General features: G+C 40.4%; 1 protein-coding gene across 1 annotated transcript; it reads right to left on the bottom strand.

Moving 5' to 3' along the window:
* Positions 1–4131: 4131 nt before the first annotated feature.
* LOC135469145 (uncharacterized) lies at positions 4132–19513 on the bottom strand. Its single transcript, XM_064747684.1, has 7 exons — positions 19311–19513; positions 11777–12020; positions 10298–10414; positions 8973–9609; positions 7547–7712; positions 6530–6945; positions 4132–5147 (listed from the first exon to the last, which is right to left on the bottom strand). Exons 1-7 carry the CDS (start codon positions 19439–19441, stop codon positions 4513–4515), a joined length of 2346 nt encoding a protein of 781 aa, XP_064603754.1. The 5' UTR covers positions 19442–19513; the 3' UTR covers positions 4132–4512.
* Between the last annotated feature and the right edge of the window lie 6222 nt (positions 19514–25735).

Here is a 25735-nt window from a genome sequence, read left to right as displayed (position 1 = left end):
TGTCATTCAGCACTGGATATCCATTCACGTACGTTTGTCTGATACTATAATACCTTAATACTACGAAGCTCGAATATCCGTGCTTTTAAATGACTTACACCTTCAAATCTTAATTTTGTTCCTTTTTTGTATATACTTGCCTTTGAAAAAATACTGAAAGAACTGACACGTAAGTGACGGCTGAGAACATATCCGAAAATATATTTCAAATCTTTTGATGAGATTCGAGGAATTGAGCAGCTAGAAATCTTCAGAGTCCATCATGCGATTTGTTGATAAAACTGACAGTCTTGACAGATATTCCAAAACTGCTTTTCTCGATATGACGTACATGTATGGCCATCAGTTCAGTCGTTAATTAGAGGATTTTTACTACTCAGTTATAAATATTTCCTTTAAATATATAAAGACACAAGACGTTAATAAAGTTCTTAAAAACTCGTGCATTTACATATGCACAAAGAACTTAATTAGGCACCAACGCAACTCTGGAGTAATGTAGCAGTTTAGTTAACCCCGGGTCTTCCTTTTAAATCAGCACAATGAAGAGTTCCAATGATTGACAAAAGTTTATTTTTCTGGGCGACGACCCTCCACTGTTCCAAACAGTTTAATTAGGGTAAAAACTTACTGGTCAAAGAAAAGAAAGGAACCATTACACAAACGGTATGAAAGGTGAGAGAAAAAAGGTAGTGGAATCTGAGCAGAAACGTTCAATGTGTCACAAAGTGTATGCGCTATACTACTAATTTTGATCAGAGACAACTTGCATTTTACACGGCCGAAAATCTATAAATGCACTGGCGACAAAGGAGCATAAAACTTACACAAACTATCCCATTTAATAACAGTAAGAACCAAAAGAAATCAAAGAACAATGACAGTGCCGTTATTAAAGCTTACGTATCCGTGCATTTAAATCAACGATAGCATTGCGCAGTTGTTACAGCGCTAAGCTACACTACGCGGACCTACCAGTCATCTACGTTATAAAGAATGAAAATCATGCAGGAACAAGTACATGCATAAAAATACAAGTACAAGTATACATGCAATGAATTTACGCTGTGCATACCGCATCTTTCACTGGGAATCATGTAAGAAAAACTTTTGACGGTTTGTGGCGAAACCAGCTCATCTTGTGTGACTGGCTGACAAACGTACCAAGCCAGGCAGAAGAGTTACACAAAAACAAATTGACGTTACCATGTACAACATTTTACGTTCTTTTGATACAGAAGAACATTAATCGCAAGTGTACAAAATCACCACAGGGGTTTTTTGGTTGCTTGCTTAATTAAGTTCTTTGTGTATAGTTGGAATAAACAAAATTAAGGTGACACAGACGTTAGGGTTGATTCAGTCAATTTGGCCCGCAAAAGCATCTGAGCGAATTATTATTGTTCAGTTGACGTAGTTTGACAATTCATCGACGCCATCGCTCATTGCTGACAAAGAAATGTTGGTGTAGATCATTCCATATGGGAATTCATCAACCGTGTTCTCTTTCTCCGATGACAGCGATGAGCCGTCTACTTATCTTCTGTAGATTTCTCTTGACAAAGTTAAAAAAAAGCCTGACTACATGTTAATGTTTACTTCTTTACACTTTCTTCACAAATGCCTTCGTGAGGGCCTTTCTTCTCTTAAGTGAACCTCTCGGCAATCTGTTTTGGAATTCTTCATTATAAGACGTGTCTAATGTTGAATGCCTCACTACCAAAAAAAGAAAAATAACACACGCTTACACGCTTTCTTGCAACCTAATATAGGCAAACAAGTGTCTTATATTCCACACAACCTTTGTGTGCGTGTGTGTGTGTAGGGGTGGGTCTCACACTCATACATGTGAACCCAGAAAACTCTTACCCAAGGAGTGGTAAATGGCTCTCTTTCTCTCATATCTGACAAACCTACTTCAAACAGAGATACTCAATACTTTATATACAGCAGGTCTTTGTTTGAATAACTATATATATATTTTTATACATTCGTACAGTGTACCTTAGGCGTCACTGAAATATAAGACGATGTTTTAGTCTTACTGTGACCAAGAAATTAGCCTACAGTATATGTACATGTAATTGTGCGACATGGAATGTACATGTTGGTTTTTGAGTCGGATGCCGAATCTGGAATTGTGTTTAAAACGCCTGACCTTAAAACAAGCAATTGTATACCCTGAATAGTAAATATCAGCCAACAACTGCATCGCTACCCTGAGATTTTAACCCACCTCAACTACTACGCTGTCTGTCTGTACAGATCTGTTATGTATCGAAACTCTGAGTTCATTTGCAAACACAAACTTACACACATGCGTGAGAGGTAGAAGGAACACGAACACACGAAAAATAGAAAAGGGGATGATATTACGTATCGTTGACAGAATGCAAAAGTACAAATACACTGGAGGATAGAGGATAAACTTAACCATATGTATAGCCTACATCGGAGGATAGAACCCAAATATAGATTAGTGAACACATACACGTGTGCATGGGAGGAAATAAAACAAACTTTCCAGTACATGAGGGATACACAGGAATCCGAAATTAATATTACATGTACAAGGCAGGGTGGAGACAAACTTAAACATAGATGGGAGGATTGGAGTAAGAGTGCATGTATATGTAGGATTTCATATTCTGACTTGGCGGAAATTCGAATTCAAAACATGATCCACTTTGATCGACTTACTCGATTCAAAAGTGTCAAAAGATGACTTACAGATGCTGGCTTTGACTTATATACACTTTGGATGACTTAAGGAATCGGAGCAAATATGATTACGGGCTCGACATATTTTTGGTGCCCGTGGAGGTAGATTGGCGCTATACGTTTGTAATGTCTCATCTTACTTTGCGGTAGACGTGATAAGTCATGAAACGTCCATCTAGATGATATCATAGTTGCTAAAAGGCCTATGTGCATGCATATATATACCGTACAAATCACACCTATAGATCTTGTGGCCTACATCCAAACTGAATAAAATACATAACATACACGTAGGTAATTATCTCGTAGATAATAATGTTATAAATTTAATTGTTATTTGTTTATTTATTTAATTGGTGTTTTACGCCATACTCAAGAATATTTCACTTATACGACGGCGGCCAGCATTATGGTGGGAGGAAACCTGGTAGAGCTCTGGGAAAACCAGAAAGGAAGCCAGCATGAACTGTACTTGAAATCGGAGACCACATTGGAGAGAGGCTTCTCGGTCATTGCGCCCAGCTAGCAACTTTTCAGTTTTTCAGATGAGTCTGTAAGAAGAGTGGAGGAGATAACAAAAACGTTCATTATAGTTGTTTCCGAAAAATGCGGGCCCATTTTGATGCAAAAATCGTGTAAATTTAGGCACGCAATAATTCAGTTTTAACCGTTTCAGAACAAGGGCCATACATATATTACAGATGCATCAACAAATTAAGAGTAAATGGAATCCGAGTTCGAAAAGTGAAGTGGTTCAAACTGGCCGGTAGTTGGAAGTGAGGGTAGCAGAGACAGTTATGCCGTTATACCTGAACTGTCCTTTTTTTGCAAAGTTTATAAACGATTAGGTCTCAAAAACTCCCAATGTCTTAGTTTTCAATGGCATTCTTTGTAACACATTTTGCTGAAAATATTTGGTGGATATGAATAACTATCACTTCGCATTTTTCGTATTTGTACTGGGGCTCGCATAGTCACGGCTCGGTCCCGTTCATCCCTGAAGGAAGCATCGGAAAATTTCGGAAAACAAGTCGATTTCTAATCTCCCTCGTATGACCAGTTACGCCTTTACAATACTTAGGGTCTAGAGTGCCAGACAGGTAACATCCCGAGATGTCAATCACTCCAAAGGCAGATATCTATTCATATTTCAGCAAGTTCAACTTATCTGTTGTCTTGAACTTCACAGAGATGGCCACCCATCATATACACAATCCGGGTTTCTGGACCACGCGTTCCCAACGTTTGCAGTCGCGAGGTCCCGGAACCAGGATATTCATCGTATCATAACAGACGGAAGACAACAGCCATTTTTGCAAGTTGGTATCAGCGGGCAGATTGAACTTGCTGAAATATGGATGGATATTTACCTTTGGGATGGTCGACGGCCCGGGATTTTGTCTGTCTGGCGGTTTTGGTATAATCAACTGTTTTCCGAAAGTTTCGCATTTCAGGGGCGATTCAGGGGTGAATGGGGCCCAGCCATGGCTATGCGAGCGCCAAAAAAATATTAAAACGTGAAGTGATAGTCACCAGGGCTAATTTTCGCTATATTCGTATTCAGCAGAATGTGATAAACCAAAGTTACAGATTTGTTAGTTACGATTTCATTAGTAATGTTATGGGTGGCTATCATTTAGTCACCCTGTTTACTTCGGTCAAGTTTCCACATAAACTACAAAATTTTAGAACTGTAAGCTGATTCAACGTAACTGTGTTACAATGAAAGTAGGCAAAAATAATTCTAATGGAGCATTTAATGTCCATTAAGTACGCAACATGAATATCACCCTATAGCCCAGTTGTATCGTATCTCGCGTAAGAATCTGACGTTGAAATCTCGGTTGAAGATGCTTCCTGAGAAAGTCTATTCAGTCGTCTGTACTGCCTGCTGATGCTGACAATCTCCTGAATAGGAGGTGCGAAAATGACGAACGCAGCCGCTATGAATGTCCACACGTGACAGAAACGCACCCAGTGCGTGAACTGCGACTCTGTCATTACGTACAGACTTGACATGATACCAGGTAAGATGAACATCAACACAATTATCCCGGACAAACTGCCGACGAGTGCGATAATCTTAGCTGATCTGAACCGTTTGCCCATGTCCTTATGATCTGGTATGTAGCCGTCTCTTACTTTGGGGAAGTCCTCGATGAATGTCAATTCCCATGGTTGCAGCGGATTGCGTATGGCGACGGTTTTCATCCATTCGTCGTCAGCATCCTCATCCTGTTTGATCTTGTGAGTGCACAGTGAGACGATGATAATAAGGATGAGGCTGACGCCGAAGCTAGTACAACAGCCTCCCAATACGCTGTAGTCCTGACCTGTGTTTGTCAGGAAGTCGGATAACCCGCCATCATAGGTTGTCGCCAATCCAAGAGTGACGGCGATACCAGATATTAAACCGACTATTCCGCCTGGTACATACAAAGAAAAAGATATTGAACGATTTAGGATTATGTAGTACTATGTTTGGTGATGCTGATGTGCTCTGTCAAAAATTTTTTCAAGGTACGCCACGTAACAGTGATAACTGTGCCCATTCTTTCGTAGTCATGGGAATAAAAAACGGACACCCAAAAATTTAAGAGATGAACAGCACTTGGACTAGAAGAACGATACTTTTATGTAGTAATAAAAGTAGAGGATCTTCCATGAAAAAAGTGCGGGGGGGGGGGGGGGGGGGCGCTGTGTGACGTTATGTGTCTTGGTAGGGTGCCCGCGATCTGCTTTTCGATGATTATTACACAGTAGGAGAATGTACCAAAACACTACCTATGTGTGTATTTGCCAACAGCTAGCATACAGATACCATGCATACGGAACGCTACACAAATAGAATACAAGTTATTATATTTGTGGAGCAAATCCATGAATCACATGAAGGATGATATGCCGAATAGTATTTGGTTTACAAGCGTGGAGCGAAATTGTAATAAACAGAATGTTTAGATATGACACGATAGAAGACGTAGGAGTTAATATTCAATGAATACAAAAATCAACAAAAGAACCATTATATCCAAATAGGAAACCCGAAACCTGAGGACAGCCAACAATGACCGAGGTGAGATAATGTGATATGACATGTGTAACACATGTCAGAAATTCAACTCTAAAACTATAATGTGGAATTCAAAAAATGTATGGATCTTTGTCACGGATTCATGGACTGGCAGATGAGGTGCAAACTTCTACCTCCCCGCCCGGTAAACCCATAGGGAACTAATTACGTTAAATGAAGTGAGTCTTTAACCCGACCTTGGAAAGGCACTTTGTAGATTCTCACGCTCTTACTGTTTGTAAGGTCTTGAGAACGATAAGAGAACGTTTGCGCAATATAACCTTTAAAGACCGTTTGTATTCCGCCATTATGGTGTGCATATGTGTTCCTCACATGTAGGGACGTTCGTCAAAAACTTTCCAAAGGCCAGTGGTTTATACCCCGGGTACCTCGATTTCCTAAACCCATAAAATTGACTGCCACTGTACTTCAAAATAGGTAATAAAATTCGTAAAATTTATTATGCCGGTCACTTTATAAGTTTTGTTTCTAAATTTAGAATAATTTTAACATTACAAAAAAGTACATATATGAGTCGGATATTTATGAAAGGCATTAATTTGAACTATTTGTTGTAAATAGAGAAAATTTGATTTGATTAGCCGATAAGTATTTTTTCCAAAAATGTCCGGGTAAAGCCTGGCTTTTTGAACAACAATCAGATATATAAATAAATCTATGTTGTTATCACTATAGAGGGGCTTAGACTTCTCATAATTCTGTTAAAGCTCTTACCTATTGTTATTGCAATGCCAGTTGTTTTGACCCAGATGATGCAAAGGAAGACGGCCGGACAGAACCCAATAGTGATCACACAGCCTGCGGTGAAGGCCCAGTTCAGGTCAATGCCCGAGGTAAAGACTAACAAGCCGAAGGGGACGATGAGTAAAGATACCCAGACGATACACCAGTCCTTGTAGCGGATCAGCGTGTCCTGGTAGTGCCGGTATCTCCCGTGGGTCGGACATTGGTACGCCTTGCCGTAAAGCCGTGTGTCAGACAGGTCTGTCTTACATGCCTCACAATGGTCTACACGGACGCAGGAGCAGGACTGGTCTTTGCCATCATCCATGTCGGACTGATATCCTGTTTGGTAATTTCCTTTGTTCGACTTTCCACACAGTATACAGTGCCCAGGCGGCAAATTGCGCCTGGAACCAAAACGGGCAGTGTTACAGGTTTTTCACACATACCAGTGGGAAAACTGACTTGGTTATACCAGGGATCTACACGTTTATTCTTATGGGCAATATATCACAGATTGTAGCTGTGGCCATAAATCAAAGATTTATTGAAGGTACCGTACTTCACAAGCACTGCAGAATGATGTGTTATTTACACTGCTTGGAACCGACGTGATTAGGGAGGCAATGATCTTCATTAAGGCCATCGCCACGATATGGCTGAAAAATTGCCGATATCGCGTTAAGCCCCAGTTATTCACTCATTCATTCATATAAGCGATACTGCAGTTTTTCAGTTGCTTTCTTTATCTGTATATATTGATGTTCACCAATTTATAACGATTTATTCGCTATTCCCTATTCCAAAAATGGGGTGTAATCTGTTTAAATCCTTTAATTAAATTTAAAAAACTTCTACGCTTTAAATTTAACAGATGGTTTTTCAAATGAATGTTTTATCAGCGTGAGAGGTATTAGTGCTAGTATTTGCATATTAAAATGAATTGGAAAGTCAAAATAAGCATTACACTCAACAATCAAATTTGGGATGCTGGTAATGTCTGCATACCTGTATGGTCTGATGTATTTCTGGAAGATATCGTACACGAGAATTGACGATACTGCCATGACCTCTCCTGACCCCGTAGACATGAGCGCCATGGAGACCATGGACAAAACCATAAAGGCACCGGTTTCACCCAGTAGCCGTGACGTAATAAACGGTGTGACGAACCCTACAACAGGAAGAGCTGGGTTAAGATTTGGTCCGCCCAGAATACGACTGACGAAAAGCAATGAGTCTTATGCATTAGTAAAGCGTTTTGGAAAGGGGGAGGGGGTGTGTGTTATAGCGAATGACATCATGATGTTAGATATGTCAGGGTGTCGATTTCCGATCTGCTTTATCACAGAAAATGTATCTAATGAAACTGACTGAAGCCGACCACGCGCGAACTGCATTACAAAGGTGCAACGTTACGTGGTTTTAGCCAGTGAGGGTAAAGGTAATTATACATGAGGTATAATGACAGTTCATGCTGCAGGATGAGACATCAAAAATTGTCAGTTCGAGAGAAGTGAACATCTATTCGCTCAATTTATACATTGATAGCGAGGCCCGGCTCTTTACAAACAAGCAGACATCAGAGAACATACAAAGAGAGGTAACTGCTGGAGAATAAACGCACGTGATCGTTGGATACTAGCCCCAAGGTCGTTGGCTATTGCCTCGTGAACGCTGGATATTACCCTGTGAGGGGGATGTTGCTTTCTTTAAGCACGTGATCGTTGTCCATCATGCTTCGCTAAATATAATGCAATGGCCAATAGAAAGCATGAATCACTCTTATGAAGTATGATAACTAACACTGTCTGGATTGTAAAAACGTTAATGTGCAGCGTCGGTGTCTCAATTGCCAGTGTCCGCATCACAAAAAGGTCAAGATGTTTTCTAGGTACCCTTCACGATAAATTAATTGTTTGGTTTACTGGGAGGTAAGTGACGACAGAGAATTATGTATTATTCACCCAAATCTGTTGATTCCATCTACTTGATGGCCGATGAACTATTAGAATTTGTGGAAGAAAAACAGTTTCCAAACTAAGAACTAAATCTAAAAGTGTTAGAAATCTTTTAGTATCATGTTTCAGACATCATGTGTATTCGATGTATTCCATAATGACAAAAAATTGTAACATTAGACTGAAGTTTAAAATATACTATTGACAAAAAGTAAAGGTTATTCCACATCCATGTTGAACATATGCGCTGAAAATGTCCGTCAGTTTCCTTACATTCAACTGATAAAATCGCGATTTAAACTCCATGTATCCTTTCCTTCATCAGATGTTTCAATTGTATTGATAAACTATTTCTCTAATTAAAGAGATCGACTATTTATAGCTGTAACTGTGGTGTACACAGACTGTGTGCTTTATTTTTTGTTCATAGTGTATATCTGTACTTGGAGTTGGTTATGGCAGTTTTTGTTTACCTTCGTTAAGTTCAGACTCAGGGAGGAAGTAAGACCCTTGCTCGGAGCTGTAGGCTATGTAGGCCATTCCAGTAGTGGTCGCCAGCGTGGATGGAATTGCATACCAGATGAAGGCGGCTATCAAAAACCCTAGGACCCCTTGTGTTGGTTTGGCTGCGATTCTACTCTGCCAAGACGCCTGGTCGCAAAACGTCACTGAGGATGCCAGAAAGATTCCAATGACCCCGAATATGAGAGAACCTTCCGAACGAAACGTCAAGAAACTTCTCCCTTCATTGCCTTCCGGTCCCACCGTGCAGTTGAGGGCGGTGTACATTTTATGAATAGAACCCAAAGCCCCGCCGTAGTCGTTATCCAGGTAGAAAACGTTCAGGATTAAAATCATTAACATAACGAATATCAAGGACGCATTGAAGTAGGATACATAGAAGGTCGTGCCGAGCCCGCCGACGAAGGAGTAGGATCCGAACATGATGGCTAGAATGATGACGACCATCTCGTCCGAAGCGTCGGCGGTCAAGGAACGAATGGTGGCCCTGGCGGCTAGGACCAGACATGACGTTATGACCACGTTTGTCACCAGCGCGAAAATCGTGTAAGTGATGTGAGGGACAGAGCCAAATCGGGCTTGAATGATCTACAAGCAAAAAGCAGTCATTTATTATATAGCGGTAAGTGCAAACAGTGTTGTTGATTCTAATATCTTTGTTAAGGTTTGAGGTTAGAATAGCTATCTTGATTTACAGTAGTTCATTTTAGTACGCTGCGTTTGTCGAGGACGTGAATGAACCAAAGGTCTTTAAAATAATGACATCAGAATATTTTGTGATATTTTCGCTTGGTCTGCGGCGAAACGGAAAACTCAGAATCCGTTATTGAAAGACAAGACATATTGTAATCCCTGTGTCTCTAGATTCTTGGAGTTTTAGTTGGCATACTACTTAGACTACAACACGGTTTTAAGTGATGATTTCACGGTAAATCAGGGATAATATTTGGACACTGGCTCAGTTGGTTAGCGCGCTAGCGCAGTGTAATGACCCAGGAGCCTCTCACCAATGCTGTCGCTGTGAATTCAAGTCCATTTCATGCTGGCGTCCTCTCCGACTGTGCGTGAGAAGGTTTTACAGCAGCCTGCGGATGGTCGTGGGTTTCCCCAGGCACTGCCCGGATTCCTCCACTATAATGCTGGCCAGTTAACACCAATTAAATAAATAAAAACTACATAGCACTTTCAAACTTTTTCATTCCACTTCTTTGATGTCGTTTAAAATTTTGTGTAGCCAAATTCTACTACCCCGTCCCATCTAGTCTAGCCGTGTTACCTGTAGGTAGGTCTTAGCCCCTGGAGCCTTTGTCTTCACCTCCACTGACAGCAAAGGAAAAAGCAACACGTTGATCACAACCCCCACAGAATACCAAAGAGGCCCCGCCAGTCCATTCTGTAGAACAAACAAAGTGCAGTGGGTGTAAGGGTTTGCACCAACTGTATTGCAACTTTTACGTACATATAAATCCCTTGCCTGGGTTAAATGAAGTGCACTTATACCCATCTCTTTTTCATTGAAAAGGTGCCTCATGCTACATATCAGAACTTCAGCTTTGTGCACCTAAGAAATCACCTGTAAGTGCAAGAGAGAAAAAACTGGTAGTAATAGAAGTACTACAGGCAAATAGCTCATGTGATGAAGTACCCCTCCAATGTCCTTGCAAAACCTTCAGGAGTTGACCGTAATGTATATACAAGTTCTTGATGGGTGTATTGAAATCAATCTCAGCTCAGACTAATGGAGAAAGCTCAAGACCAGATCCGACCGCCATACTTGGCATACACGAATTACACCATATTATATCATGTTAAATGGCCGTACGTGTCAACAACCTGCGGGTGGCCGTGGGTTTTCCCCGGGCTCTGCCCGGTTTCCTCCCACTATAATGCTGGCCGCCGACGTATAAGTGAAATATTGTTGAGTACGGCGTAAAACACCAATCAAATAAATAAATCAATGAAATCATTTTAAATATGACAACCGATTTATTCCCGGATTTTTTTAGCTGGTATCTTGTACATGCACGTCCTAATAAATACCATGTACATGGGTCACTTTGGCTCTGACCGGAAGCGCTAAGATGGCGCATGCCTCAACGATCATCACAATATGGCGACATGGTATAGATTTATATACTTTGAACGAAAACATCCTCAGTCTGACACTGTTTCTCGGGATCTTTGGAACACTTCTGAGCTCATGGGGTAATATATACGCTTTGTATGGTTAGATAAATAACAATTCAGATATGTTACTTTTCCTGCCCAATGTTTAGTCGGGCCCCAGGCTGACTTGACCCCTGTTCTTTTGCAGTCAATGAGTGCTACGTCAGCACTTCAACCGCAAATCGTCATCGTAAAAGAAGGATTAAATGGCAGACTACATAGCTTGGACAAATTTGCTGTAGGCGGAAAAGGTTCCTCGTTTATTTTGTTACATCAGTCAATAACTTTATGTAGAGCCTGTTCTAAATTATGTTATGTGTTTGTGTTGTGCGATATAGTTAACATTGTATCTATATTGGTTCTTTCCTTGAAATTTAGCATTGGCTTTTTGCATTTCTTCAGGGTAAACTCACCACTATCCGTACGTAGTCCTTCCTGTGTACGAGCGGACACATAAATCTTACGCATGGCTTCATTTCACACTGAGCGTGTCGAGAATAGGCAATACCGTCTATTCTCAACGAATGAACGAGACCAATAGGTTTGTAACAACACAGTGCACGTGATTACTACATGTACATATATATACCTTAGTAGCGACTGTTGCACTCTGTAAGAGGTCGGCTGGCCAGAGGAGCTGTGTAGCCACAGTTGTAGCCGTCAAGCTCAGGGTCACGCGGCCACCAGCGTCAAATGTGCTGTCCAGGTTTTGAAAATCCTTGAAAATATGCTTCCTTATGGCATTGTACAGTAGAGCGAGGAGTAGAGAGAATCCGCAGAAACCCAGCAGAAGCAATAAGTAGGTCTGGAAGCGCTGTAGTGGAGGTGTATTCCTGGAAGCATATGAGCGCCGATATCATTTATTTATTTATTAGGGGGAAGATAAATGGTTCTGAACAAGCGTTATTATACTGCTCAAACGGTCACGCAAGCGTCGTCGCACCCTACTGTTACCAGTGCCATAGAAGAGTGAGAACAAATTCCTTGTTCAAGGCCAGTTTTGAACCTGTATCTTGTGAATCCTGGCCACTGAAAGGCAAGAACGTCTAACTACTAGTCCATGGCCCGCATTCGAGTGCTGATGTACTGACAGAATTTTATTATACTGCACAGATGGTTGGGGGTGAATCAAGGCATACATTTTGAGAATTTTATCCAATCAGAATGTTAGTCTCAGATTGCGCGGCCTAAGCTACCAGGTAGCCTTTACCCATTCACTTCTTGAAGTGATGTGGATAATTACTGCATAAGACATCATTTTGAGATTGTTTTCAACGATTTAGTTAAGTGTAGCCGAAGTGTCATTTTACACAGTTATGTTGTGGGACAGGCCTGTGTCATTTACCGACCACCACGGACATAAAATCAATTGATATACCGTGTAATATTCAGCGACGGTATCACAAATTATGTCACACAGCAGCATATCGTCTTTGCCCACACCGCATTCAAAAGTTATTTATGTTTCATCTAACAGGATCGTGCCATTAAGATATAAAGCGCAGACATCTTTAGCAAACGCTGATTTTGTGAATACGGATGCAGCTGTGTTGACCAACTGCTTAACAAATATGACACATTGAAAGGCTAAGCACGCTGAAACCATTAAGCTAATGAACATTTTAAACGGTACTTCCAGTGCAAAGATTCACTGTCCATATACGCATTCAGTTAAGTCAAATGGAAACCGTTTCACTGGATAATAATTCTTCTACTTTTTCTTCTGTACTTCTTTCTAACTGCAGGAAACGAATGTTTACATTGTAAACTTATAAACTAGAGCAGTGCAATGTTTGTAAGCACGGTCCATTTCATTTTTTTAGACTAGCATTGCTAATTTTGGCGACAGACGCGATATCAGTATGTAATGTATCATGGTGCATATCTCGTCATATCTGGTGTCAATAAGACAGTACTTCAAATATATTGGCAACAGGACCGGCGTACTAAATGAAGAGGGCGTCGTGGGAGGACAGAAATAGTGTGAAATGCGAGTTTAAGATCTCAGCAACCATTTGGCACATATAAATCGTGAATCGCGGTGGGTCGATCTGTCTGTCGGTGGTCGAGTTGGTGGGTACGTTTGTCTGTCTAATGTTCAGATTTTCATTTTCGCTTGTTTTAACTTAACTTGATGGTGCTAAGAAGCAATGTCCGTGGAACTGAATCGTGTATATGACTTTTTATCGGCAGAAAGCTGGTCTTTAATGCATCCTTTTTCAACGACATCATGAACGACCTCATAACTGATATGTGTTCATCACATCCGCGCATGAATATCGATAAGATGTGGCGCCTACACGACTATGAAACAGCTGCAGGTATCTCCCGTACATTACTTTACAAAAGTAAAAGTTGGTGGGAGTTAGCAGACATAACAACCTCCCAGCTTTGACGCTAGTAAGACTTAAGTAACATTGTTTGATGACAACTTTTTGTGACAATGACAGGCCTTTTAACTTAAGATTACATAATGGACAATATAAAGACCGTAGATTGCACCATTGAACTCTCGGCTCATTGTCTTAACATGACTGCAACACAATGCAAATATAGGAAGTCAGTGAGTGAATATCGAAGCATGGTTATCGATATCCAGATGAAGCCAGATGAAACTTCCTTGGTACATTAGAGCATTTTCTTGGCGATAAAGTGTTGTGGTTAGAGGGAGATCCAAAGTACAGTTCCCAGAGGCAAATATCAGTGACGTACTGTAATGCCACTTTTCAGAATAATTTGTTTATGTAATTTGAGCTGAACAATATTCATCCAGTTTTAATTCTAATTCATTCAAGTAGTGGTTATTGTATACGCATATGCAGAGGGTACCACATTTGAACAAATATGGTTGTAATGTATAAAACCACCGAAAGGAACTATTTTTCCTAGACAGAAACAAGTGTACGAAAAAGATGCATGAAAGATCAATCATAGTAAAAAAAAATCAAAATCGCCGATAAAAAGGTCATTAATATTATTCAGTTAACGGAAAAAAACCTCAAAAATCGACGTACATATCACTAAATAGACCACTTAAAACTATACATAAATATACTTTCATTTATTTTTATAGGTTTTTGTGAAGAGAGTGAAAGACGTTCAAACATTTGAATTCTAAGATGGGCTTTATGGACCATACTATCAGAGTTTAGGAACTCTGACGTCACAAGAAGTTTTTCCAACTCTAATTACGACACTAGGTGTAAAAATAACTCTTTCCATCCATGAATGAACGATTACTGGTATAATGTTCCCCAAAATTCCTTCTTTGTGGTGAACATCACGTAAACAAGGTGATATGAGGTCATAGTTCCTAGATACCGTCAATATGGCTCATAAAACCCACTACAGGATTCAAATATTTGAATGCCTTTCAAGACTCTTTAAAAAAATCTGAAAAAATAAAAAGTATTTTTACGCATGGTTTTATGTTGTCTAGGCTATATGATGAATCTTACTTCATATTTTTGCTTTCTTTTATTTTAGCCAGTTCACGGGGCGTTACTCCTCAGGACCATCAATACAGAAAGCGGCCCACCGACTAGAAATACGGAGTGACCCGTACACCTTTCGGCCGACAAATACCACCGAACCTCCGCATCCTGGTAGTTTGTGTGCTTGCGCAGTATAATAACCCAGAAGCCTCTCACCAGTGCGATCGCTGTTTGTTCAAGTCAAGCTCATGGCTACCTATGAAGGCGTATATAGGAAGGTTTTCCAGCAACGACTACGGCCAGCATTATGATGGGACTCCCACTGGCTCTGCCGGCTTTCCACTCACCATAATCCTGGCCGCCGTCGTATAATTGAAATATTCGTGTGTAGGGCGTAAAACTCCAATCAATTTAATACTAGTAAATCAACAGATTGTGAAGAAAATAAAATAACACTAAGCTAAGTAGTTATTTGTCAAGTAGTATAAACATTGACAGAAACTAAACGTCAGGTGTATACCTGATAAATGTCCTAATTTAAAGAGGATATACCTCATAGTTTGGGCCAAAAATTCCCATTCGCTGATTACATCCATTTTTCCCTCTTTTCCAAGAATAGCTCAAATTATACCCTTTCAAAAAAATATCTGACTCCTGTACTACAGTTATAGAGGTGAAATGATTCTGAAGTTTCAAAACGTTATAAAGCGACACGCGTCATAAATTTGGTGACCTTTATTACCGATTTCGAACGGTATCACATGTATAGACGAGGCTGATATATTGTAAAAAGTACCTATTTGGGCTATTCTAAAATCATAGCAAAAACTGGACAAAATTTACCAAAAATAATCTAGTGTCCTTAAAACCAGATTCAGATCTGTAACCTCGTTTATAATCGGCTCGAGGGGCAAAGCATAGTGCTCATTTAAACGCCATAATGTATCTTGATCATCGAGAAATCTGATAGATATATTTTCTTTATATACAGGAGGATTTTTTCATTTTTACGATGGCGTTCAGTGTATTGTGGGCGGAAGAAATCAGAGTGCCCAGAGATGTCAAAGGGCCATGCATGGCCAGGTCAAACTGACGATCTATGAATAAATTGTCACACTGGTGACAGGCAACAGATCTTCGGCCAATTCAAGGCATGACTACAAAATACGGCAGTGGTATAACTGAGAGAGCGTTTCCATTCAAATGAACAATGTGCGTCATTGAGGCTATACTCAAGTGAACAACGTCAACCGCTTTATATGTGAACAATGAAAGCACGGAAAAAAACCGATTGAGAACACATTTATACCTTTGTAGCTAATATTCCAAACCTTTTAGGCTGATGAACATCTGGTAAATAACAGTTACTTGAGGCAGCTGGAAAATTGGGCATTGGCCATTGAACACAGGCAAAAGCTTTTTTCAGTTGTAATTGTACGGGTATATGGTGATTGAATTAAAACCTGTTTCTTTGTTAAAAAAAAGATCAAATTGAGAAATGTTTTTGTCCTATACATGACTTAAAAACATGCCTGTTGTGGTATGATGAGTTTGTGTTTTGTTGGCACATAATTTTGTTGAATTCGTCTACAAGTGAAAAAAAAAGACTTGCTACAACGTTACTTTTACATCAAAGAAATTGCAATCTCGGTTCTATGCCCCATAACCTGCAAGTTTGCTGCGAGGTGCCTCGGTCTACTTCTACTATGCGTGTGCGCGTTTTCATCTTCACATTACGCAAGGATTATTAACATTCCAAAAATCGAGTGCACACAAGATAATGCGCAATTACAACTTGCAGCAAACTATTCTGACCTGCGCATTCAACCGCTCCGCTTGATTACAGTGACATAATTGTCCTCGATCAAGGTCAGACGAGAGGCGGATCGTTTTTCATGCTGTTTTACGCGACTGCAGTTTAAAAAGATGGCGCCAATGAATTGTGCAGAGTGTTTTAAATCTTCTGCAAGTCGGTCATATGTCTGGAAGCCCGTGAGGCCATCGTGTCATCAATTTGCATGTATGCTTACGTTCCACTTAGGAATTTTGGGGTCACGTCACGACGACAAATCATTAGGTGTGTGTACGTATACTATGTCTTCGTGTGGTAGGACGAGTTCATATGCTGCCTCCACTGAGCTATCATGTCTAAGATAGCACACATGACATCTCACCCACTCACATTATACTGACACCCGGCTTCTCAGTTCTATTTCCTTGCTGTAACCTTTGAGTGCAGTGCGCCTAGCAAGGCAGCAGCAAGTACCAATTTTGAAGTCTTTGGTATGACCCGACCTGTAACTGATCCCAGGTCTCCCGACTTCGATCCTACCATGATCGCCCATCGTAATATCTCAAGACAGTTGTACGACGCAATGGGAGGCCAAAACTACCCTATACTGTATACACATTACAACGCATGGACCGCTTCTTAGTTTGTTTTGGGGGATGGGTTTGGGTAAGGGTGGTGTTTGAACAGGAATCCTTGAATAAAGTCAAAGCCGCTGGGGTCACACTTACGGGGCAGTGAAGTGACTTTGAACCTAAAAAACCCTACACTCTCACACAGTTCATTGCTGCTGACACTTAATACCTATATGTATTCACTTTGAGGCCTACAACATTCTAATGGACATAACACGTAAAGCACTTCTAGGGATGAATGTTAATTATGGGCCTAGGGAGAGGACATACGTGGTGAGGCGAACCATACAAAATAACGTCCTAAATACAGGCCAAGGGCCAAGGGGTGAAACATGCGCTGTGAGTAGTACAGGCCCTGATGCAGCTGAAGCAAGCCATAGGATTGGAGCACGCGCTGTGAGTGAGTGAGTGCTTCGGGTTTAACGTCGTACACGCGCTGTGAAGAGTATGCGTCGTTATATAAAACGAGCTTAGGGCGCAGTGTGTGCGCTGTGAGGAGTATGCGTCGTTATATAAAACGAGCTCAGGGCGCAGTGTGTGCGCTGTGAGGAGTATGCTTACAGATCTGACCGATAGGTTCATGAAACTTACTTGAGCTTATCATAGCCTTACCTTGATCTTATCTCTATGCTAAGAATATTCTGGTGGACAAATAATCAATGTTTTTTATCTTCTTCACCCGAGATGGTCACAAGCTAAAAAAAAATTGTAATATTTGAATCCTCGTTAAAATCTAGCTTCTTCACCACATTCTCAAACATGTTGCGCAACAGCTGGCGATTTGGTCGAGATTTAACAGCGTCCTTATATCTTGCCAGAATTTCCTATATCCTATATCTCAACCCTTCCTGAGCTGATTTTACTTTAAAGAATCAGAGCAATAATTTCCAGCAGACCATTCGCCAAATTCGTGTTGAAATTAAGAAATATAGGCATCATTCCGACGAGATTAAGAGCATTCATCTACTGGTGGAGATTCACAGATTTGCTCGAGATAATGGAACGAGGATTTCGCAGCGAGATCACAGCGCGTGAGGAGGCGAGATGCAATAGCAATGTCATTCCACAGTATTCTATTGTTACTCCCATACATGCGAACCAATATACCTCTTACAAATTATAGGTTAATTATTACGTGGAAGCGTACATGGGGTATACATTTCTTCTCTTACTCACGCTTAAACCTGAACACTGGTACATACTTTTCGAACTTAATGTTCATCGCACCATATACGATCACAAGAAAAATTGAATGTTGGAGGCACTAGATATTCTTTGTTGTTGTATATCTAATTTCGCCCTGCCCCGCACCATATAGACGCAACACATGTAAAGGCAATAAAACATTACTGAGGCATGTAGTTACGCGATGTTCATTTGCTTTAAACTGATACAAGAATATCGTTTAACGGAAAAAGCCAGGATGTAAACAGGTTCATGCATGTGTTACGGATTCTGATACATATGGATTTGAAGCTGTAGATGTCATAAACCTTTGTCTTCCCAAAGTCACTGAAAATTGTTTCTTGCTTCCAATTTTACAGCATGGTTGTATCGTGTAAGCAGTAATCAAGATCAGAGTCCTCGTTTTGATTACTACTTGTTTACTCACCAGCATATTCATACATAAGACATAAAAAAAGAAAATAAAAAATAAACATTTAAAAAGGCAGGTGACTGCCATTCGCGAACTTTTGTTCTGTCCTGTTTGAGTTGGTATAGAAACAGAATTATATAATATCATATAAAAAAACCACTCTTAAGAAGCACATAAACAGCTTTCGTTCAAGTCTTATATTTTTAAATGTACGTATATGAATGAATCATGATATTCTGTTAATGGCACGTGTTTTGGGTAAATTAACATTAGACTTTGTTGGGAGCGTGCGTAAGGGCCGGGTAGGAGGCGTTATAGGAGTATTCGCATTCCTTTTACCAATATACCTCTTATGAATTATAGGTTAATTATTATGTGGAAGCGTACATGGGGTATACATTTCTTCTCTTACCCACGCTTAAATGTATGTCCTCTAGTGCATACATATTGGAGATTACGATTTTGTATTCAAATAAGAGGAGTTATTACCTGAATAGAAAACTTGTGCGGTCTCACGCATACCTTTACCATGGTAATTTACGAAAGGACAGTTATCAATAATCAACAAGTTATCAAAACGGTTAACTTTCATGTGAAACAAGTCTCTCTCTGTTGTGTGCTCATTTAATCGTAAATGCGGGGTAGAAGAAACCTATTTATATACTCACGCTGACTGCGGACCGGACGGCGTTATGTTCCTAGGGCAGCCTGGAAGTCCGCTCCCCACCGTTTGTTCACACTGGTGATTAATAAAAGCGAGAAATAACAGCACAGCAGCAAAACTTGAACGAATCATCATCTTGTGGATGTGATATATATATCCCGAGAATTAGATGTACACCCGACAACCCGGCATCTACCACAACCTACACTCATGTAACCCTGGGGTTATTTAAACGTATTCACGGATGACCGACATCTGACGTCGCAAGCGAAAATGAGACAATCACTGTAGTGTAACGTATACTTCATTTCCCACAGCAGAAAAAAAGCGGCACTCTTTTGATATATGTTTATTTTTGATATATATACAATAATACGAAATCTATCTAAAACTGCTTGAGAGCTAGGAGCTTGTCAGTGAGGGTTTTTTTAAATAGTCACAAGTTTTTCATTTATTTATTTATTTATTCATTTATTTATTTATTTTTTGATATTTTATATTTAATTATGTTGTGTTTAGTGAATAGGAGCTAGTTGAGTGAGTCTAGTAGCTAACACAGGTGTTTTGACAACAGCTGTATTTATATTCATAGGGGCCTCCGTGGCTCAGTTGGTTAGCGCGCTAGCGCAGCGTAATGAGGAGTCTATCACCAATGCGGTCGCTGTGAGTTCAAGTCCAGCTCATGCTGGCTTCCTCTCCGGCTGTAAGTGAGAAGGTGTGCAGCAACCTGCGGATGGTGGTGGGTTTCCCCCGGGCTCTTCCAGGTTTCCTTCCACCACAATGCTGGCCGCCGTCGTATAAGTGAAATATTCTTGAGTATGGCGTAAAACACCAATCAAATCTATGAAAATAAATATATTCATAGCTTTGAAGGCGTGTCATATGGCTTCTCTTATCCAATCATAGGCATTCTCTTTGGTCATGTGAGGAGACTAATGGAGGTGAAAACAAAGCGAATTTAATGAAAAAGGCCTTGAACAATATTTTACCATAAAATGAAATTTAAAGCTTTCAGATAAGGAACTCTTTTTTGAAACGTATAATCAAAATATAACGGCCTTTAAATATGGTAACTGCATTGCTCGATAGTACATAGCATTTGAAATCTGGGGAAAAACAGACACATACGTTTGGGACTGAGCTGGTCAGTTCAAAGTGCCAGGGCAAGCTGTCCGTGACATCAAAATAAGTGTCGGGGTTAAATGTATGCACGTCCGTGAGCTGGGTAAAACTTCGGAGAAGTTTAATTGGAAATTCTCTAATTCGTGGCATTTTACTACTTTTTCGAGATCTACTAAGAATTCCGTCTCGTGTATATATATATGCTGATGATCTAAGCTAATTATAGGACATGTACAGTTTACACAGATCCGATCACAGTTGTCCACGTGCCGGATCACTGACCAGTGAGGCAGGGAGCCGCCTCAATATCTAAGATGCATCACGATCTAGAATATATCATAGTGCCAATGAAGTATGTGGCATTAAATTCTATTATTACACAACCCTGTGTTTAGCAGGTCATTATTTTATGGAATCAACGTTAGTAACGTTTTGAGTTCATACACATGTCACAAATGTACACTTGTAAAACTATGTATGTCACTCACTTTTATCGGGACCGGTAGATCCAGGATCAATCCTTGGTCGAGTCACACCTAAGACTTTAAAAGAGGAAGTTGTAACTTCCTCGCTTGGCGTTCAGCATGAAGGGGATAGTGCAACGACTGGTTGACCCGTATCAGTATAATGGCTCGGGCGGGGCGGCTTACTTGCCTTCGGTAAGTCGTCTCAGTGATGCAGCACTAAATAAAAGAGGGGGCCTCCGTGGCTCAGTCGGTTAAAGCGCTAGCGCAGCGTAATGACCCAGGAGTCTCTCACCAATGCGGTCGATCTGAGTTCAAGTCCAGCTCATGCTGGCTTCCTCTCCGTCCGTACGTGAGAAGGTCTGTCAGCAACCTGCGGATGGTCGTGGGTTTTCCCCTCTGCCCGGTTTCCACCCACCATAATGCTGGCCGCCGTCGTATAAGTGAAATATTCTTGAGTACGGCGTAAAACACCAATCAAAAAAAAAAAAAAAAAAAAAAAAAAAAAAAAAGAGCGGTGGAAATCCGTCCTGCAACAAGGAGGCACATTACACGTGCATGCACCCTAATGATTCCTTCGTCGTCATATGACTGAAAAATTGTTGAGTACGACGTTAAACCCCAAGCACTCACTCACTCACTCACTTTTAACATAATGCTGCATGGCCGCCGTCGTATAAGCGAAATATATCTGGGTACGGCGTAAAACACAAATCAAATAAATAAATAAATATTTTTTAACAAATCTATAGACGTTTAAGGAAGCCATTTTATAAATTATCGACATCTTTTGACCCAGTCTCATCACACTGTTGTATCGCGCGCAAATGTAATCTGATAACCTACTCATACGCAGGTGTTAAATGTAACAAGAAGGTTAAACGGAGGTTATATAACAATGAAGTTATATGCCGACATGCACATGTAGGCCTATGCAATACAATGCAGCCGTATTTTTCTAAGGGCTGTGCTAGACTCTACGTCCCAGAATACAGTGTAAAGAGTAAAGAATTCCCACACCTACCGCCTGGTCGTACTTCTGCAGCCATGGTGCTCAAACTCCTAACAGTCGCATCTAGCCATGCAGAGGTTTAAACGTCTGAGTGACAGGCAAATGCTAACAAGTGCAAAATCTTGTCTGTCAGTCATCCAGCTGCAGTTTTAAACATACAAACATACGGTTTCAAATACACACGGCCTGTTAAGAGTGACATTGTCAGCGACGTATCACATCGCACCAGTATGAGGGGAGACGACTTTAGCTAAAAATTATTGAGCTTATTATAAGGCGTGCAAAATTGCCTCCCTTGTAATAAGTCATCGTGAAAAGATTTATTTATTTATTTATTTATTTATTTATTTATTTATTTATTTGGTGTTTTACGCCGTATTCAAGAATAATTCACCTGTAAGACGGTGGCCAGCATTAAGGTGGGATGAAACCGGAACAACCTCCGGGGAAAACCAACGACCATCAGCAGCTTGTTCGCAGACCTTTCCACGTACTGAGACCTACAACATTGTGAGATATTATCATTTAGGCTTATTTCGTTTTTATGAACCTGATAAGGCCTTCCGAACTAGAACAAATCAAGATTAGCAGCTTTAAATTCGGTTAAAAAATCATTGATATTAGTATGTTTAATGGCAGCAATTCACTTATCGATATGAATAAATGAATGATCAATATTTATATCGAACATTCAACGGGCCTTAAAGCCTAGTTGTATGCGTACCGGTATTAGCTTCTCCTTTTCTGACAGTTTTCTCCATCCCACAGTATTGAAAACTGGTAAATTCACTGATATAACGAAAACCCATCAGATGATATATGAAAACGGAGACAATTAAGAAAATCAAAACAACTCTTTCCTTCCCGAAACAGGCTGCTGTCACCGACTGTATTCGGTGACAGACTTTTCACAGCGGTTCTTATTGCGAATGTTCTCATGACTTCGTTGTTCCCTTTGACGTTACCGGCTTTCTCTCCGGCAGGGGCGTGGGAAGGTCTTCCACCAACCATCAGATGGTCGTGGGTTTCCCCTAGGCTCTGCTCGGTTTTCTCATCTCATAATGCTGCCCGCCGTCGTATAAGTGAAATATTCTTGAGTATGCCGTAAACACCAACCAAATAAATGAATGAATAAATAAATAAATAAATAAATAAATAAATAAATAAATAAATAAATAAATAAATAAATAAATAAATAAATCGTATTCACGAATTTGGCCTTATGTCTCTGTAGATTTGTCAGTAAATGAAATCTACATAAACAAGTTCCAGCGAGCATGGGGAAATAGAGGATCGATACAAGAGTGCCATATGAAACTACACACTCAAAGCTTCGTGCTTATCAGGCTGGAAATCATTTAGATCGGGCTTGAAGTCATTTAGATCGGATCACAAGCTCTAACTGATCAATGCAGTCGCTATTCCGTGGACCTATAGTATTCATCTGGGTTGATGGTCGGATGACGTCAGCCGGTTTCCTCCAACCACAAGGCTTGTCGTTTACACGTAAATTGAAATATTCTTGAGAACGACGTGAAATAATAATAATAATAATAATAAATGTTAAATCATAATAAAATAATAAATATTCAATTAAATCTGGCAGAGACTGATAAAGGTCGAAGCAAGAATTCGCCGTGCAATTAAATGTATAGAAAGAGTAGAAAACGTTGAATATTGATAATGCGGAATAAAATAGCACCTTCCGAAACAATGAAATGCCTTTATAATGTAGAGCAGTATCAGGAAGGAAACATTCTACAGTGTCAGGAGAGAAATATTCTACATTGTCAACAGGGAAGCATTCCCCAGAGTCAGAAAAGAAACATTCTGCATTGTCAAGATGAAACTAAACATCCTACAGCGTGAAAAGGGAGCATCCTACAGTGTCAAGAGAGAACACCCTACAGTGTCAGGAGGCTATCATTCGTCAGTGTCAACAGGGAAACATCCTATAATGTGAGAAAGGAACATCCTACAGTGTCAAGAGAGAACACCCTACATTTACAGAAGGGAAACATCCTACAGTGTCAAGAAAGGAACATTCTCAAGTGCCGGGGAGGGGGGGGGGGGGACATTCAACAGAGTCAAGAAGGAAACATCCTACCATGTGAGAAGGGAACATCCTATGGTGTCAGGAGGGAAACATTCTTCAATGACTGAGGGAAACATTCTTCAGTGTCAGGAAGGAAGCATTCTACAGTGTCAAGAGGGAAAGATCCTACAGTGTAAAGAGGGAAAGTGTCATAAAGGAAACACCTCACAATGTCAAGAGGGAAAGATCCTACAATGTAAGAAGGGAACACTCTACAGTTTTAGGAAGGAAACATTCTTCAATGTCTGAGGGAAACATTCTTCGTGCTAGGAGGGAAACATTCTACATTGTCAAGAGGGAACCATCCTACAATGTGAGAAGGGAACATCCTACAGTGTCAGGAGGGAAACATTTTTCAGCGTCAGGAGGGAAACACCCTACAGTATCAGGAGGGAAGCATCCTACAGTGTCAGGAGGGAAACATCCTACAGTGTCAGGAGGGAAACACCCAACAATGTGAGAAGGGAACATCACACAGTGTCAGGAGGGAAACATTTTTCAGCGTCAGGAGGGAAACACCCTACAGTATCAGGAGGGAAGCATCCTACAGTGTCAGGAGGGAAACATCCTACAGTGTCAGGAGGGAAACACCCTACAATGTGAGAAGGGAACATCACACAGTGTCAAAAAGGAAACATTCTACAGTGTCAAGAGGGAAACATCATACAGTGTCAGAAAGCAAACATTCTACAGTGTCAAGAGGGAAACATCCTACAATGTAAGAAGGGAACATCCTACAGTGTCAAGAGGGAAACATCACACAGTGTGAGAAGGGCACATGCTACACTGTCAGGAAGGAAACATTCTACAGCGTCAGGAGGGAAACATCCTACAGCGTCAGGAGAGAAAACATTCCACAGTGTCAGGAGGGAAAGATCCTACAGCGTCAGGAGAGAAAACATTCCACAGTGTCAGGAGGGAAAGATCCTACAGTGTGAGAAGGGAACATACTACGGTGTCAAGACCGACCTTCCAAACAAACTTCCAAACATATTTCTAAGATCAACAGTACTCTGAAATTCAGGCGTGATTAACTTAGTCATGGACAACATTTAGCTCAAATACATTAGCAGTAAGTGGGAAGGTGTTCCAGCAACCTGCGGATGGTGGTGGGTTTCCCCCGGGCTCTGCTTGGTTTCCACCCACCATAATGCTGGCCGCCGTCGTATAAGTGAAATATTCTTGAGTATGGCGTAAAACACCAATCAAATAAATAAATAAATAAACATTACTTGTTTATTTATTTGACTGGTGTTTTACGCCGTACTCAAGAATATTTCACTTACGGCCAGCATAATAGTGGAAGGGAAATGGGCACCATTCACAGGTTGGTGGCAGATCTTCCCATGCGTGGCTCGAAGAGGAAGCCATCATGAGACGGACTTGAACTCACAGCGATCGTTACTGCGCTATCACGCTAACCCCTGAAATGCCGTAGGTACGATGTTCGAATATCTGCCTACCAAATGTAGCCCTAACCTATCCGAAAAACAGGACTACAAAACCCCACTCAACCTATGGACAACCTGCTAAAATTTTATTTAGCTTTTTAATTTTGTTGAGTTCAAAACTGTGTAAATGTTTTTTCGTAAATTATCTGTAAAATATCTGTAAAATGATATCACCTAACGGCTATAGGCCTAACCTATGCTTTGTATTTTACTAAATAAAAAATAAATGAGATAAACTCACGAAGTTTTGCTAAAAATGAAGTCATTAGATAAATGAAATTTATA

This window comes from Liolophura sinensis, chromosome 6 (assembly GCF_032854445.1).
Source record: "Liolophura sinensis isolate JHLJ2023 chromosome 6, CUHK_Ljap_v2, whole genome shotgun sequence".
Lineage (NCBI taxonomy): Eukaryota > Metazoa > Mollusca > Polyplacophora > Chitonida > Chitonidae > Liolophura > Liolophura sinensis.
The sequence above is the reverse complement of the archived record's forward strand: the minus strand, read 5'-3'. Positions and strand labels throughout refer to the sequence as shown.

Excerpts from the sequence above, each read along its gene's own strand:
- LOC135469145 (XM_064747684.1), bottom strand. The coding sequence starts at position 19,441 with ATGATGATTCGTTCAAGTTTTGCTGCTGTGCTGTTATTTCTCGCTTTT. Across the intron at positions 10,415-11,776 it reads GTGCAACAGTCGCTACTAAG|AATGGACTGGCGGGGCCTCT; the intron begins GTATATATATGT and ends TTTGTTCTACAG. Across the intron at positions 9,610-10,297 it reads GGGCTAAGACCTACCTACAG|ATCATTCAAGCCCGATTTGG; the intron begins GTAACACGGCTA and ends TTTTGCTTGTAG.